General features: G+C 36.6%; 1 protein-coding gene across 1 annotated transcript in view; it reads left to right on the top strand.

Annotated features, from left to right (window-relative positions):
- LOC113924712 (bifunctional heparan sulfate N-deacetylase/N-sulfotransferase 4) overlaps positions 1-13780 on the top strand; it is a 397622-nt gene that overhangs the window by 364727 nt on the left and 19115 nt on the right. Inside the window, exon 9 of the mRNA XM_027598851.1 lies at positions 11619-11715. Coding sequence (XP_027454652.1) covers positions 11619-11715 — 97 coding nt within the window. The remainder of the gene's footprint in view (positions 1-11618; positions 11716-13780) is intronic.

The following is a 13780-nucleotide window of genomic DNA, read 5'->3' as shown; positions in this document are numbered from 1 at the left end:
AACCTTGAAAAGCACATACAAGGCAGCTGGGAAAACTTTGAAAGCTACTAGAGTCATCTGGATTTGAGAGGCAACAAGGAGCCTACACGTGTCGGTTCTGAAGATGAGAGTAAAGTAATTAAAAAAAAAAAAAAAAAAGGTTGGCCAATAAAGATTATACCAGAAGTCTCTTTGCAGGACAGGTAAAAACAGGGAGGTACTAAAGTTAGGACAGTAATGTAGCCATGAGAGAGGGAAACCCCAAGTAGCTTCATGGTTGGGAAAAAAAGTGAGGCCTTTAAAGAAGTGTGATAGAAACTGTTTGTGGGGGAGACACTGAGAGGAAAGGAAAACTGATCTGCAAGTAATCACCCCACAGCTGGGGAAACGAGTTCGATAATACCATAGTTTTCATTTCCATTTATTCATCTTTTAGCCCCTTCCAGTGAAATAGCCAGAATAGTTCCTGCTCACTTCCTAGATGGTACAGCAGAGGCATAGACATCATTACCATCTTACATATTTTTTTCCTAATCATAGTTTGAATTTATGTATTTGCTACATTTATCTGCCTAATTCAGACAAGTATTTAAACCTTTCAGGAATGCTTCCCAAATATGTAGGTAATTTCTCATGATTTTAATTTTTTAAGATTTTTTTTTTTATTCATTGGGAGAGAGAGAGGGACAGAGAGAACATGAATGCAAGGGGTGGAGCAGAGGCAGAGGGAGAAGCAGACTCCCCCTGAGCAGGGAGCCCCATGAGGACACACGAGGCTCGATCCCAGGACCCTGGGATCCTGACCTGAGTCTAAGGCAGATGCTCAACTGACTGAGCCACCCAGGTGCCCCTAATTTTTTTTAATTTACACTGAAGCACTTCCCTACTTGGTTATACAAGGCTGTCGGACATTCTGACATCCAGAAATGGTGACATAAGTCATGGATTTTCCCTTTCCTGTCAATTCGTTGCAAATATGATCTTGTCAAGTGTCAAATTCCCCACACAACTTACTGAGGTTTAGTAATAGAAAAACCACTTGCAGATAGTGCCATAATAAAATAAAATAAAATAAAATATCATATATACTTCCATCCTTTCTGAATCAAAATCATCATAAAACATGGATTTTGCAGAACTAATCCAAATATAACAACGAAAAAAACCTGATTTTTTTTTTTGCGTGTGTGCCCTACAGATATGTCTGATAACTTAAGTGTTGTACTATGAGTGAATATGCTATAGTAGATCAACCTATTATTAAGAGTTTTAAAATACAGTTTTCCTTAATTGAGTTTGCTATCTAGATTCTCTGACAGGATATTCATAAAACCATAAATAATAATATTAGGTACTATCTGCAGGAATGTGCAGTCATCCGTTTGAATGTACTCAGAACTTCAGAGTAAACCTGTCATCTCCTGGGGTAAATTTTACTATGAGAACATTTCATGGGAAAATGCCAACAGTATCAATTTATTTAAATCAACATGGGTATAATATGGTGACAAGTGCATAGATGTTTAAGGTGAATCAAAGGTCCTTTGTGCTTAAAGCAGCTTTCATGGAGCTGTTACCCTAGATGCACACAGAACCACAGACCCTCTTCTACCCACTCCTGCCTCAGAAGTGGGTATTTCTGCTTCTCTGTATCCAGACCACTTTAGGAGGAAAGTTTGAGAAGGAATCAGACTATTAAGTGCTACAGGAGCTCTGTGGAGAGAGCATTCATTATAAATCAGTGCACTCAGAAAGGAAAGGCTTTTCAAAGGAGTTGATGGACTAGCTGAGTTTTATATAGCACGCAGGGTAGAGTCAAGCTCTGTAAAGATGGTATGTGTCTCCAAGTTTCTCCAAAAGGAATTGCTGGTTGAAACACTGAGAATAAACACCCATGGCCTATTAAAATTCCTCATCAGTGTATGTGGATTGTATTAGGCTTAAATGAAATTGAGAGACAAAAAATTGAAAGTCACCCACCTGTGTAAAACAGATTGGAAAAGGATTTTGTTTTAAAGACAGGTACACGGCAAAACTCGGTAAGCAGAACTTTTGGAAACAACACAACCAGATAAGGAGGAAGAAGTATAATGTTAAAAGAAAAACAAATACACCTTTCGTAGCATTCTTCTTTAAACAGTGCGGTCTGAACAGCAGAAGGCAAGTAGAGAGGAAATGAAGAGGAAACCACTAACCTCTGAAATGTTCATAATTAACAAAATAATCCTACCATGAGCCCTGGGTGTTTTTAAGGTTCCAGCTAAGTCTAGATATGTCCCAGGTATCTGCAACAGGCACATGACTCCAGAGGAGGTAATCTAACTGATGATTCCACAGCATCCTTGTCAATGAAGGATGTGGAGAAGCAATGAGCAAAGCAGATTTTTAGTAGAGAAAAGGCAACGTAGGTTGGAATAACTAGATCTAATGAGAACAAAAGTTGTTTTCATGTATTCTATAAAAATATGAACTTCAGGATAAGGTAAGTAGTGTCATTTTTTTTTAAATCTGTGTTTTTAGCTTGATTATGAATTTGAAAATTTTACTTAATTGGAGAGGAAAAATCTGGGTTTTCATCAGAATTTACACCCCTTTCTAAGCCTGGCCCATCACCTCAGAGAATCTTCTCTCCACCTCTTTTATACCTACTTAAAAGCAAATCGTCCTCGCCTCATCATATAGTTCATGTATAAAACCACCTGAGTCCCCTTTACCTGTGTGAGAGCTGAGTTACATGCATTTTTAGTAGACTGGCACAGTAACCATAAGCTGCTTAAAGCAATTTTGCTGAAGTTTTTTTAAGTTCCAATATATCTATAATGCTAGATACTTAACACAGTAAATTATTGTTTACAACAGTTTCAGATTCAGGGAACAATCAGATTAGAGGATGAAAAAAGATATAATTGCTTTGTAATTTTCTGACTTTCGAAATTAAAATAATAGCAATGGAACAAAGTATGAAAATGCAAGCAAATGCTTAGCTTTTTCTTGGAAAGACTCTTTGACCTTCAAAATCACTGCCAAACACTCTTTCCCTCTTTCATTCTCTCTCTCTCTTCCCTCCCTCCCTCTCTCTCCCTCTCTCTCTCTCCCTCTCTCTCTCTCTTTCTCTCTCTCTCTCTCTCTCTCTCTCACACACACACACACACATGATATTTAGCTGCAGAGACAACCCGAGCTTTGGATTCCAAATTTGAAACTAACTTGCTGTGTGACCTTCAGCAAGACCTAAATAAAACACCCTGCATCTCAGTCTCCTCAGGTATAAAGGAGGAATAATGATATCTGTCTTGCCAGGTTGCTTTGAGGATTAGAAATAATCTATGCCAAGCAAGTGCCTGGAATATAGAAGGTGATCAATAAAGGCTAGATATTATGTTAGCTGTTATTCAAATATTCAGCCAACATAAGAAAAGCCAGAGTAGGAAAAAATCTAAACAAACATTTTCAGAGTATAAAATAGGAAATGCATACATCTTGTTAATAAAGTTATGATTAAGAGACACAGGGGGAAACATGCAGGAAAAGAGGTGAAAGAAGAAATACTGGGCATCTGGAAAGTCTTAAAATAGCATAACATAGAAGGAATGCAGTTATAAAGATAGGCAATCTGCCTAGACTGAGGTATACACACATGTACCTATAAAGTACATACAGGAAAAACCAAAGTAGTGTAAGTTGAACTGTTAGTAATAAAAGCATTTGGAACAAAAGGTATTATAACAGCATTCAGGGAATTTTATTTGATAGTTTACTTCTATCAGTATAATTTCTTGGGAGAGCACAACTAGAAATAATTAGTGTCTTTATCTACCAGAACAGGGCATGTTTACCCATGTTCTGTATGTTAAAGAAAACTCTTTTCAAGTCTTATATAGCATTTGCCCATTTCTGTGAATGTTTTATTTCACTGGTTTTGCGTGCAGAAATTTGAACGGCAAAGGCACGTGTACTGTGATAAAGAAAATAAGTGGCCTAGTTGAACATAGAGAACCAGAAAGATCTCACGAAAGACACTTTCAGCAGTGGTACTGAATAATTGATCAGTTTGCTCATCTACCTTTGCGAAGTATAAAGAAACCATTAGAGCAAATGAATTGAGTACCTAATCTGAGATTTGTTCTTCACTGGGATATGTGTGCAGAAACTTGGTAAGTGTAGGTCATGGGAACTGCCTTTCTATTGTTTAATATATAAAATACAGTTGAAAACTAAAGTTCTTTACAAATGAGGCAGTTAAATAATATGAGGAAAATAATGTTTAAGATATAAAGTGATGACTTAAGGAAATAGCAAAACGAGCTTCTGGGGCCACCATAAAAAACATCATTGGAGATTGTAAATATTTTATTTCTGTGGGAGTTTTGCAAGTAAAATGTCTACCCGGTTCGTATTATGTTAGTTTTCAAGTATATGTCAAAATCTGTCTATGCCTATTACTAAAGGTTTACTGTGCTTGTCTCAAGTCAGTTATTCAGTCATTCAACCCATATTTATCAAGCACCTTTCATATATTAGATTAGACTAACAGAGATCTTCTCTTCAGAGAACTTACATTCTAGTTGAGATAGAATTATTATAAACATAAATGTATTATATATGTAATTTAAAATTGCTATAAACACATACCTGAATAGAATCATTTCAGGTACTGAAATACAGTGAAGAAAATATAACCAGAAGCTATCACAGAAAGACAGGAGTGGGAGAAATTGCTTTGGTTCTGGTCAGCAGGGCAGGCCTCTTGCATGGGGTGATATTTCAGTAGAGACCTGAGTGATGACAAGTGCTAAAACAATAAATCGGATGAGTTGCAGGAGCGAGACAGCAAGCATATTCAAAAATAAATTGAGTTGGGATTATATAGGGTCTTTGGGTCTGGTAGGGCAATCTATATTCTCAAGTTTCCCTGAAGAAACACCAAGCTATTTCCCTATCAAGTAAGTCGTACGTCCCAGAAATCCAGTCACCAAACTGTGAATTTGAGAAGGGGAAGCCACCCCAGGGGCTAGAGTTCTGACAGTGGACCAGGAAGTCTGTTCTCAGGAAGGATATCTATCATAAACTAGTCCATCAGCAACTGTAACTTCTTTCTTTTGCTTCAACTGACTAACTTATCTGGACAAAAGGAAAAAAAAAAAGGTTAACCTGGGATCACATAATAATTACTCTCTTTTGTATTTTTTTTTAAAGATTTTATTTATTTGACAGAGAGAGACACAGCGGAAGAGGGAACACAACCAGGGGGAAGTGGGAGAGGGAGAAGCATGCTTCCCGCGGAGCAGGGAGCCCGATGCAGGGCTCAATCCCAGGACCCTGGGATCATGACCTGAGCCGAAGGCAGACGCTTAACGACTGAGCCACCCAGGCGCCCCTAATTACTCTCTTTTATAGAGAACAATTTAATCATTTTAAATATATTAACTCCTTTAATACTCTCAATAACCATGTGAGGTAGATACCATCAATCATTATTTTCTTGAGAAGGAAACTGAGGCCCAGAGAATTTAGGAAAATTCCATAAGACACAGGCAGTCTCCCTCCTGAGGTCACACTCTTAACAACTGGGCTATGCCACCCCTCTAAAATAAAAAGGGAAAGTTTATGGAACATATTAGCTTACACTAGAATAATTGGTGAAAATTTTATTAGATTGGTAAAAAAGGAAATAAGAGCATTCCATAGAAAAATAAATTGTTCAAATAAACTTCAAAGAATCAGGTGCAAACATGAGTATATCTATAATAGTGAATACAGATTAACTGAAACATCAGGTTGGTTTTGGCAATTGTTTTTCTTTTTTTTTTTTTGTCTTTTTAATTGAAGTATAGTTGACACAATGTTTCATTAACTTCAGGTATACAACATAATGAGTCCACAAGTCTATACATTGTGCTAAGCTCACCACAAGGGTAGCTACTGTCATCATACACTATTACAATACCATTGACTATATTCCCTATGCTGTACCTTTTATTCCCATGACTTAGGCATTCCATCACTGCAAGCCTGTACTTTTCTCTCCCTTTCACACAGTTTTCCAACTATTCCAGCCCTCTCCCCTCTGGCAACCATCAGCTCTTTCTCTGTATTTATGGGTCGGTTTCTGCTTTCTCGTTTGTTCACTTTTATTTTTTAGATTCCACATATAAGCAAAATCATATGGTATTTGTCTTTGTCTGACTTACTTCACTTAGCATAATACCCTCTAGGTCTATCCATGTTGTCACAAATATCAAGATCTCATTCTTTCTTATGGCTGAGTAATATTCCATTGTATGTAAATTCCACATATTCTCTATCCATTCATCTATCAAGGGTCACTCAGGTTACTTCCATATCTTGGTTACTGTAAAAAATGCTGCAGTAAACATAGAGCTGCGTATATCTTTTCAAATTAGTGTTTTTGTTTTCTTTGGGTAAATACCCAAGGGTGGAGTTATTGGATCATACAGTATTTCTATTCTTAACTTTTCTGAGGACCCTCTATACTGTTTTCTACAGTGGCTGAACCAATTTACATTACTGCCAACAGTGTCCGAGGGTTCCTTTTGCTCCACGTCCACACCAACACTTGTTATTTCTTGTCTTTGATTCTGGTCATTCTGACAGGTGTGAGGTAATATCTCATTGTGGCTTGATTTGCATTTCCCTGATGATGTGTGATGTTGAGCACCTTTTCATGTGTCTGTTGGCCACCTCTATGTCTTCTTTGGAAAAGTATTTGTTTAGGCCCTCTGCCCATTTTTTAATCAGATTTTTTTGGGGGGGGTGTTGAGTTGTATAAGTTCTTTACATATTTTGAATATAAACCCATTATCATATATTTCATTTGCTTATGTCTTCTCCCATTCAGTAGGCTGCCTTTTCATTTGTTGATGGTTTCCTTTGCTGTGCAAAGGCTTTTTATTTTGGTGTAGTCTTATTATTTTATTTTTGCTTTTGTTTCCCTTGCCTGAGAGGACATATCTAGAAAAATGTTGCTAAAGCCAAAGAGATTACTGCCTGTTCTCTTCTAGGAATTTTATGGTTTCAGGGATCACATTAGGTTCTTAATCAATTTTGAGTTTATTTTTGTGTAGGGTGTTAGCAATTGTCACTTCAGAACAGTGCAACTCAAAGTGTGGTCCATGGACGGGTTTGAATTGTTTGTTGTTGATCTGCCATGAGACAGGAAGCTTGTGCCAACATGTAAACCAACTATATCACTGAGCATGCTGGCTGCTTCAGGTGGAATTTTGTTTTGTTTTGTTTTGTTTTCTTATAGCAGGATGTTCTTATTGAAGTAAGTAGTTCAATAATTCACATGCTGACACAGGTTCTTTACCTTCTCACAGACAAGTGCTCTGAAACACATTGAGTTAGAGTGCAGGCAATGTTGCTATCATGATGACATTCCAAACAGTAAATTGACTAAATAAAATAGATACGTATTTCTCACTCATACAGCTGTCTAAAAATGGGCAGGCCATTTAGGAGAGTTAGACAGCTCTCTTCCACATGGCCATCCAGGGCCCCCGATTGGCAGTGGTTAAGCATCTCTGAGTCCCAGGCACCTACTGTAATTGTAACCATTTTACATCCAGCAGTCAGTAGGAAAGGGGAAATCCAGGGAGAGTGGTTTTATCCTTAAGAAGATACTTAACGTCATTTTGGCTTTCTCTCCTTTGGACTGAAATGATTCATATGAAGAAAGTTTGATTCAAAAGAGTGAGTGAAATACAGTCTCTAGCTGGAAACTTACAGACTATGCAAAATAGGGAATGTTCTATAACTGAAGGAAGAAAAGGAGACTAGAAAGTTTACCCTTCTCTGGCATAGTAAAAATTATACCTTGAGAGTCAAACTGAAGCTAGACTATTGAGTATTTGAGATTGAATACTAAATAAAATGATGGCAGAAAGACACTGGTAAAAATAAAATAAAATTTCAATAATTATGCAAAATAAATTTAAAAATGTGAAGTTTATTGGCTTGTAATTAACTCCTTTTATCACAGTTTATACAGATGAATTCATAGAAAAACCCAAGATATATAGCCTAACCTTTTCCAAGGCGAATTCTCATATAGTGCAGTTGTCTTTATATATCATTGGTCTTTTTATATTGCACTCCACTCTTGTTCCAGTGGAAGCTGGGGATGGAAAATGCATTAGGATCAAGTCTGAGATAAGAAATTTGGTTCCAAATGATTTATTGAAGAGATGCTCTCAGGAAAAACCTATAAGGGGAAAAAGTGAAACAGGAAAGAGAAGAGGAAATAGTTTATGTGAGTAGAGAAGGCAAATTCATACTCTGAATATGTGTGAGCGGGGTTCAGGATGAATCAGTGCCCTTTTCAAAATGGAAATGTCCAATACAATCAATTTTCTCCTAAGTGGTAGGCTAGAGCTATTTCTGGAATTTAAACTTGGTCTCTGTTACTGACAAGTCATATATTCAACAGTGGCTATAACTAGAGCAGACTTAGGAGAAGGAGGCCCATGAATGGCCTCCATCTTGCTATCATGGCTACTCCATTACTTCAGCAATGGGTTGGCTAGACAGAGGTTGGGTGGTATGTGGGAATATTGGGAACTGGCTGAATCATCTGTCCACTTGGTTGTTTTGCGCTTCTACACTGAATACCCTCAGGTGTACATTAATGTGTAGTACAAGTTCATCACACTTTTTGATCACTATCATGGGTCCATCCACATACCTTTTTCCTAGAACTTATAAGCCCTAATATTTCCATGCTGCCCCTTTTAGTCCCTTGGCTAATCCATTCACCCCTGCCTATTCATCTGTTATATTCTTACATTGCCCTATTAGTCTATACACAAAAAAGTAGATGACCAGGAACATTGCCCAGAACTCTGTTAACTGGAAGTTTTCCCTTAACCTATTGGTTTTTAGGAACCTCTCTGAATGGGGCTTTAGTGCAACAGCAGTCCATCTTAGCCCTCTGCCAACATATGAATCAACCTATCTACAAACCAAGCTTGAGTTTCCCCCCTTCATCAGCAGATTATAGGGGGGCTTCACTGAAACTCTAGGAATGAGCTGATATAGAGATATTGGTGAACAGTGATAGCTGACATAAGGGTCTGGGCCACTCATATATAAGGTTACTTGTAGCCTTTGGATCAGCTTGAGATCAATCCCAGACATACCACTCCCATCTTACAATGAACTGCTACTGGGTACAACCCAATATTCAGCTTATGATGACCACTTACGGACACACAATCACTTTGAAAATTCATGGCAAACACTATCTCTTCTAGGGCTCTGTAGCATACCAGGAGTAGATACCAGTTTGGAAGATCTGCTGCAAATGGCACACCCTGCTGCAGAAACTTGGGGGTGTACTTCATGATTCTCCTCCGGGGTTTGACCAAAACTCTATTTGGCATCCTTTTATACCATAGATGCCAAAGTACCATAGGCCTGCCCAGATGTATGAGCCAAGTGGGAGGGCTGCTTTTGCCTCTGTCTTATCTTTTGCAGGACTCTTTCTTTTTCTGGGTTCCACTCAAAACTAGCAATTTTATGCATCACCCTGTCAATGACTCCAAGCAGTATTCCCTAGTGCAATAAAATGCTGCTTCCTAAACCCAAAGAAGCCTATCAAGCCCTGTGCTTCTTTCTTAGTAGTAGGAGTCACAAAGAACAAAAACAGACCTTTACTTTGGTGGGGATGTCTGGGCATGACCTTAAAAAACCACCAAAGGTGGTAGGCTCCTGAAAATTTGCTGGCTTTTCTTTCACCCTCTGGAGTGCCTATGTCTTTCCAAGGCAGCCAGAATACTTGACACTTGTTACCTACAATTAACATCACATCATTAGTATAGTAAACCAATGTTAAGTTCTGTGGAATGTCATGATCTAGGCCCTTTCAGTCTATATAATGACCCTGAGGAAAAGCAGCTTTGAATACGATTTTTGAGAAAAATATTAAAATATTATTTTGAGAAAAATATATTTAAATAATATTTTTCTCTTCCCTTAGTGCTTTTTGTCATCTTAAAAAAAAAAAAAAACCTTTGAAGCAAGAAGGGAGGAGACTAGACAAATTAAGTAATGAGAATTCAAACGAACTATAGGGTTTAATTTGGCATTCTTTAATTGAACTTTGGAAGTTCAACTGGGGTAAGCATTTCTTGATGGATCTCCTATTTTTAGTTAGATAAATTTGTTTTCTGTGCTGGAATGCAATGTTGAGAAATCTATGATTTTTGTGGCACTTGTATTTGGCAAAATGGTCAAAAGTGTCATAATTAAAGGCAACTTATCTAACAAGTTTTATCTAGAAAAATATTCATCAAAGAAAGATACTCTAAATGGAAAGTAACTGTGAAATATTTGGTGTCTAATATTTAGGCATTTCCATATGGAAAAAAGCTAGAATTGGAAATAACAGAAACACATTTCCTTTAACAGAATTTACTCTTGCTTACTTCCACTCTATAAAGAAAATATTTCCCCAGTTAAAAATGTAGTGGTCTCTAGGGAAGAGTCCATTGAAAGTATCAACATTTTCAAATTTATTAATCATGAATGGAACTTTGAAAAAGATTGCAGGCAATTTTATGGAAAAGTAAAACATAATGGGATCATACTGAAAACATTCTTTAGTAGAACTTTGCTGATGTTTATTAGAAAAAGATGTGGCTAAAGAACTGATTAATGTACATAAATATGAAACATAAATGATTAGTCATCTTATGTCATTTTTAATATTTGGATAATAAAAATAAAATTATAATTGTCTTAATACCTAACATATGGTTTTAGACAGAATTTTATGAAAATGATTTTAATATATTATTTAGATTAACTATAATAAAATCAATTTGTCAGTCAATAAATATTTTAAAAATTGTATTATTTTCACTTAACAGCCCTTTTAATTCTCAAAAGTGTCATGATTTAGATAATAAATGTGGGTCACTCAAATGAAATGGAAGGAGAATGGAACAGGAGAAGGTTGAGATGGAGGTAAAATTGGACCTCTGGATACGTTGGGTCTGGCATTTCCTCACCACATCTATACAGCAATTATACAAATGCAATTTAAAAATAGGTTAAGAGCTCAGGACAGAGGTATAGGCTAGAAATGTTTATCTACTTGCTGTCAGCTTATAGGGTATAGCCAAACATTAGGATTTGCTGGATCAGCACAGAACAGCACATAGTGTAAAAAAGAAAGGAAAAGTTGGCCAAGTGTGAAGTTCAAGGATGACCCTTCAGCCTCTAGGGAAAAAGAAATAGGAAAGATTAGGGCAGAGCTCAGATATCTGAGAAACTATGGTCAAACGAAGTTAAGACAAGTGAAGGCTCAGATATACAGACGTGAAACATAAATCCAGAGATGGAGTGGAACCTCGGCTGTTAGAACCTGGCCAAGTTGCAGAAGAGGATAACAGCAGGATCAACTTCATGCTGAGTTCTAGCCTTGGAGCTAGGAAAGGAAGGAAGGTGCCATTATATGAGGAAACAGTTTGGAAATCAGAAAACCAGAACCAGAACAGTGTCTAACTCCTAGTTCTAGGGTATCAAGCAAGATTTTGATCCTGTCCTTTGAACAATTTTTACATTACACAGCCAGAGGTTCATTACACAATAAGATTTATTATTCTTCCTTCCTGCAGAATCCATGCGATGACAAACGGCACAAAGACATTTGGTCCAGAGAGAAAACCTGTGACCACTTGCCAAAATTCCTTGTCATCGGGCCACAGAAAACAGGTAGGAATAGCCAACTGTCCTCTCTGATTCTTTTTTATTTTTCTTTTTTCTTTTTTCTTTTTCTTTTTGTCATGAAACATATTGTCATACAGTATAGTTGGATTAGGTCTCACTTTGTGAAATATCTAGATATCTATCCAAGTTCATTATTTGAATTGTTCTTCATCCCTATGGATCATCTTTATGCTATGATCTTCAAAGGGACCCTAAGGCTGCCTATTAATTAGACTTAAGGATTAAATTTTAACTATAGATTTTAAAGCTGTTCAACAGGTGTGAAATTTTTGACAGCTTTGTGTTAATGTACCACAGTTGCAGTATCTGATTTTTAATCCCTACTTTTTTGTAGCTTTGCCTTAATTATCTCCTAAATTAAGTTATAAAGCAAGCACTTGGCTTGATTTAAACTATTTTACACTGTATATCAGCCTTGAATTGATTTTTTTCAGAGCTATTGCCATTATTACTTTCAATTATTCCACATGTGTGATTTGTTTTTTAAAAATAATTATTAAGTATAAATATGGTTTGGACTTATTTCCTGATACACCTGAAGTTCATCAGGCATTTTTCCCTTAGTATTTTCTCATATGCTGAAGGACAAGTGTATAAGACTGCAGTAAAAGAGAGTGAAAGTATTTCACCAATGAGATGACACTTTCAATTAGAATATTTTATACTTTCTTCAGCATGTGACAGTTTTATACACTTTGCTCATGTCCTGATTAATTAAAGTTTTTATTGAGTTGCTGTATTTTGAATTCACTACTTTGACTAGAAGCATTTTCATCAGTGAGTGCACAAACCATAACACAAAACAAACAGTCACAATAAATAAACCTGGCCCAGATGAAGATATTTGTAATACAAGCAAGTAGATCATTTTAAAAGTTGTGGGTAAAATTTCCAGACTATTAGATATTGGTTGTTGAAATCTTTTTTTCCTCCAGGAATATAAATTGTATTACAACAGGAAGTTACACATGTGCAGGGAGGGGAAAAAAATCAGCACATATTTTCAGATATATCACTTGTGTTGTTGTTTAAAATATGCATTAATTTTCTACTAACTCCCTTATAGCAGTGTTAACTCTGGAAAGACTACTAAAAAAATAAAACATTCTTGTGTTGTAAAATTATGCTAAAAATTTAATTTAAAGATGTATCTTTTATCATTTGTCATTAAATATTATTACTTCTTAGTTCTGCTAGAAAACTACAGGTTAGTAAGTATAAATCTAGTTTTCCTCCTTGTTATTTGTATTTATAAAGACAATAACTTACACTTTTAGATTTTAATATTTGACCTACCAGTATGGAAATAACCGAGTTTTCAGCTGCTTTTGGCATCCCCAAGGCAAAGAAACAAACAAGCAAGTTAAAATAAAGGAGTTGGATGATAATAATATTTTATATGCTGTGAAAATGCTATTCTAATGTGAAAACGGTTGTGATAATTCTTAAAATCAGGTCAATCATAGAAGTCTAAAGTCTTCTTTTGTCCTCCTTATTGTTTTAGTTGGCAAAATTCCCACTGCTGTCAGAGCTGTAAATTTCCTGGACACAGCAAATGCTAAGAATCTGGTCTTCAATGCAAAGTTGCCTTTAAACAACTTAAACATGGCCTACACATCCTTTGCAATAAACATGAGATATAAAATTAGTCCTCAAAGCCCTATTTTCTCAATTGTGAGGTGCGAATGGAAGGAATCACTGTCCACTTCTCCATTGCTGAATCCTGGAAGGAATTCCTGTCAGCTGATAGTGGGGCAGTGAATGAGGCCAGGCAGAGAGCAGGGTAGTCTTGGGTTTATGGCACTCAAAGCTTAAATCTTAGTCTTACTAGGATCCTTAGGACAGGTAAGCATCTTCCATGATTCCAGGTCAAATTTTGATATTACCAGGCTAGGAGGGGATTTCCAAAAGGGTTAAATTGAGCAGAATAATTCTTTTTTCTTTTTAAGATTTTATCTATTTATTTGTGAGAGAGAGATAGAGTGCAAGCAGGGAGAGGGGCAGAGGGTGAAGGAGAGGGAGAAGCAGACTCCTCACTGAGCAGGGAGCC

The sequence above is a fragment of the Zalophus californianus genome, chromosome 2 (genome assembly GCF_009762305.2).
Source record: "Zalophus californianus isolate mZalCal1 chromosome 2, mZalCal1.pri.v2, whole genome shotgun sequence".
Classification (NCBI taxonomy): Eukaryota; Metazoa; Chordata; class Mammalia; order Carnivora; family Otariidae; genus Zalophus; species Zalophus californianus.
Note: the sequence above shows the minus strand (reverse complement) of the source record. Positions and strands in the feature narration are given on the sequence as shown.